This window comes from Lactuca sativa, chromosome 3 (genome assembly GCF_002870075.4).
Source record: "Lactuca sativa cultivar Salinas chromosome 3, Lsat_Salinas_v11, whole genome shotgun sequence".
NCBI lineage: Eukaryota > Viridiplantae > Streptophyta > Magnoliopsida > Asterales > Asteraceae > Lactuca > Lactuca sativa.
Window position 1 is genome coordinate 50,291,488 of NC_056625.2, and position 4,228 is coordinate 50,295,715.

The 4,228-nt window shown below is 37.4% G+C and overlaps 1 protein-coding gene across 1 annotated transcript; it reads left to right on the forward strand.

Moving 5' to 3' along the window:
- Positions 1 to 2,489: 2,489 nt before the first annotated feature.
- On the forward strand, positions 2,490 to 3,966 carry LOC111884457 (protodermal factor 1). The gene is made up of 3 exons (XM_023880782.3): positions 2,490 to 2,777; positions 2,890 to 3,301; positions 3,412 to 3,966. Exons 1-3 carry the CDS (start codon positions 2,528 to 2,530, stop codon positions 3,743 to 3,745), a joined length of 996 nt encoding a protein of 331 aa, XP_023736550.2. The 5' UTR covers positions 2,490 to 2,527; the 3' UTR covers positions 3,746 to 3,966.
- The last annotated feature ends 262 nt before the right edge of the window (positions 3,967 to 4,228 follow it).

Below are 4,228 nucleotides of genomic sequence, written 5' to 3' on the forward strand. Positions count from 1 at the left end.
GGATTCTGATGGTCGGATTTGATGGTGGTCCTCCAATGGTGGCTGGTGGGCACTGGAAAAATAGAAAATAAGAAAAAAAGAGAAAAACCCCCAAAATCAAAAAAACCTCATCCTTACCTATTGTAGCAAAGAAGATAAGATGGAAGGAGCAGGGTGGTCGACGATGGTGGTGAAGGAAAGACGGTGATGATCATAAACAGATAAAAACCCTCAAATTTGGAGTTAAAAACTTGAGTGATCATAAACAATCAAGAAAACAAGGACCAAATATGTACATATATCTCGTTGTCGATGAAGATAGTGCAAAATCCTCGGTCAGTCTGAGAGAGAAAGAGTGTATTGTTCGCTGCAACTAAACGATGAACGATGCACTGATACCTTCTTCTATAAGGGTAAAATCCTACGCCAACGATATGTCATCGGTATAGGGTTCAAATAACGATATCGTTTCTTTCTTTTGTCTTTATTAAAAGAAATTAAAATTTTCAAGCGGATTGTCACGTTGGATTCTTACCCTATATCGACGACCTGTCGTCGGCATGGAGTTTCAGAAAACTATGTCATTTCGGTTTTCTACAGAATCGAATAAAAATAAGTAAAAATTCAATTTGTCATACCCTATACCGACGACTTGTCGTCAGCAGAGTTTCAGATGACCGCGAAAATTTTTGTCTTTCCCGCTCACGTTGTGCCGACGACTTGTCGTCTGGATACCTTTTAAGGTCAAACAGATATGGTCAAAGTAGTGAAACGTTTTGGCGACAACTTATCGTCGGCAGACCCCACCTTTTAGCGACGACTTTTGTCGTCGCGATAGCCTGTTATTCTTGTAGTGAATATTGTTGTTAGACAAGTTGATTTTTATTTTAAGTAATGATATTCTGTTTTCCATTATTATTGTTACAGTTTTTTTCATTATTTTATATTCCTATTAAATAAATTAAAAGAATGGAAAATACATTTATTTTTAGTAAGTATCTAGTTGCAAAAAAAAAAAAAAATCAATAAAACCAAAAAAAAATCTATAGTAGCATAAAAAATATGCTTTTAAAACCCAAAAATATCGCAGCGATAAAACCAAAAGTATCTAACACTTATATTGCTGCTAATTATCTAGTAACACTTTTTAATGTTTTAGTGGCAACCCTTTTAATGCTGCTAATTATCTAGTAACACTTTTTTGTTATTTTATGAAGCTTTTTGTTTGCCACTAAATATTATATTATCTGTAGTACCCTATATAAAATAAAGAGAAAACAAAATACCCATCATCCTCCATAAGTGACTCGATACTCATTAACATACTAATGGTTGAAGCTTATCCGATCAACACTTTTTACATCCTTTGTACTTCATAGTTCATATTTTCTTTGTTGGTGCACATCTTCGGGCTTGGATTGCTCTTATACCAAATAATCATGCTTCCTCTCCTTAACAACAACGACGTCGCTTTACTTTACGACCAATCGATTCAGCCTACAATGTGCACAAGCCTTCTTATCCTCCTTGATCCCTCTTCTTCGATTGATTGTGTGCCACTCTCCTCTTCTCGTTATCAATGATGATGTACAAACTATTTCTTCTTTTGGTGTACTAGTTGAATTAAGTGTTCATTGCTATTTCTCCTCTTCGATCACTCCTACACACATATTGGGTAATTAACCACTACGCTCTTTAGTCTTGATGATAAATGTATAGTATAATATGGCCCATCATTCCTCCACCAATATACCTAAATATGTGATGATATATACACAAATGGATCTCAACACTTCTACAACATAAAGTGTATCCGTAGCATTTCCATTTAGGCAATAATAAATACATATATACATATTGTAATAGTTCCCAACTATATATTGCAAACAACAAAAATCGAGAGTTAAAAAGTACTGTAATTTCGATACGATTCAAATCCTAGGAAACAAATATTTACCCCATACGAGGACGTGACAACAGAAGAAATTAACTAGTCACCGTTATTTAACCCTTAGTACGTGTCTGATAATTGTCATGCAATCGGATACCCTTCTCCAACAATAGCCAGCTTAATCAGCATGTGTGCTTGATTTTGATTTGAAAAATCGAAATAAATGTTCAACTCCCAATCTCTATATCGTGTTGAATATTTATTAATTGATATTGATATTAGTTGACTAAAAATTCCATTAACAATTAGCTTTTAAACGATTAAAATTTTATATTAAACAAGCTTATAATACATAATGTCGATGTATATTAAAACAATCTAACTAGATAATACATAATGTTGATGTAATATCTAAAAGAAACCTTACAAATGAGAAGAATCACCCACCGGTAAGTGAAAGAATTTGTTGTGATCGAGAGAGGGAAAAGGCATTAGTTGAATTACAGGAAGAAAATGGGGAGCAATGAATGTGGTCTTAAATGCATACTGCAAAACATCACCTACCTATTCTCACCCATCCATAACTCCATCTTTTATATATATCAATGAAAAACCAATTTACCTCATAAGTACTATCTCTCTCTAATTTCAAGAATCATGAAGAGAACAAGAGGAACCCAAAGCACTTGTTTGCTTGTTTGGGGTCTTGTTGCAGCTTTGCTTTCCCAGAACTTGGTTTTTCCTGCCTTTTCTGCAACCTTTCAAGATGAAAAGAACTTTTTCTATTTCCCTCCATACCCTGGTGTTGTTGCATCTCCACCAGTTGTGATCCCCACTCCTCCCATCGTCGACCCTTCTCCACCACTTGTCCCCACTCCTCCCATTGTCGACCCTTCTCCACCCATAGGTACATACTTCCGTACACCACCATATCTATACGTACAATATAATATATATATGCGTAAGAGGTTTATATATTCATCTAACACTTCAATTCGAAATTGTTTGTTGTTTTGCAGGTTACTCTAATAGTCCACCTCCTACTCATGGCTCAGGAGGAAGCACACCACCGGCTCATCATACACCGTCTCACGGTAGTGGTAGTAGTGGTGACCACCATGGACATGGAGGAACCCCTCCCAAGAACTGCGGAAACCCTACACCTCATCACTCACCACCAAAGCATGTCGACCCTTCGCCTCCCCATCACAACCCTTCTCCAGCTACTCCTACATATCACTACAGCCCACCACCCAGTGGTGGTGGTGGTGGTGGAAACGGTGGTAATGGTGGTAATGGCGGCAGCGGTGGTCCTGGTGGTAGTGGTGGGAGCGGAACGCCACCAACCGTACTTCCACCCACCACTCCTGGTTTGCCATATCCATCACCTCCATTTGACCCGAATTCACCCCCCAGTGGTGGTACATGCGAGTAAGTGATTACTTCCACTTTGATTTGACTAACATGCATAAGTTTTCACAAATTTTTCTTGAAGAAAAAAAAACAATGCATGCATGTTTAACTTTTCTCTGTAACTGCAGTTTCTGGAGGAACCACCCAGGGGTCATCTGGGGTCTGTTTGGGTGGTGGGGAACGACGGTAGGCACCGCCTTCGGCGTTACTACTCTTCCCGGAACCGGAGCACATCTCAACTTGGTGCAAGCACTGTCAAACACCCGAACAGATGGCATTGGTGCACTTTACAGGGAAGGAACAGCTTCCCTACTAAACTCCATGGTCAACAAGAACTTCCCGTACACAACCAGCCATGTCAAAGACAGTTTCGTGGCTGCTGTCGGATCCAACAAGGCTGCCGCAGCTCAGGCTCGGGTGTTCAAGCTGGCGAACGAGGGTCATATGAAGCTTAGAAACTAAGATATATAGCATTTATGTGTTTTCAGTTTAATTGCATGATTAGTATTCAGTGGTTTGATTTCTCTTGTGTCTTTACGTTTGGAAGCTTGTTATGCAGTTTTTTATTTATTTAAATTTCTTATTTAATGTGTCGGGGTTTAGGTTCCTCATTATTTATTAATGTTCACTTTTATACCATATTTTACATGGATTATTTATATGCAAGTGTTTTGATTAATCTATTTAATAAATTGCAACTCTTGCTTATGCAATATAGATATGTTCAAATATTATTTACTAAATTTAATAGTTTTCTTATAATTATTTTGTTAAAATATTCTTGTACAGCGACAAAATAAAGCGTAACGCGCGTCGACAGATAGCATGCAGTAAAATTAATGCATCTATATATGTTTCAGAATATTTAATTCGAAAAATACCACAAATGAAAAAAACAGTACAGCTGTACACACATCTTTGGCATATTCATCAAATATGTGATAA

Coding starts and splice junctions, on each gene's coding strand:
- LOC111884457 (XM_023880782.3), top strand. CDS start 2,528: ATGAAGAGAACAAGAGGAACCCAAAGCACTTGTTTGCTTGTTTGGGGT. Junction 2,778..2,889: donor CGACCCTTCTCCACCCATAG/GTACATACTTCC, acceptor GTTGTTTTGCAG/GTTACTCTAATAGTCCACCT. Junction 3,302..3,411: donor CCCAGTGGTGGTACATGCGA/GTAAGTGATTAC, acceptor CTGTAACTGCAG/TTTCTGGAGGAACCACCCAG.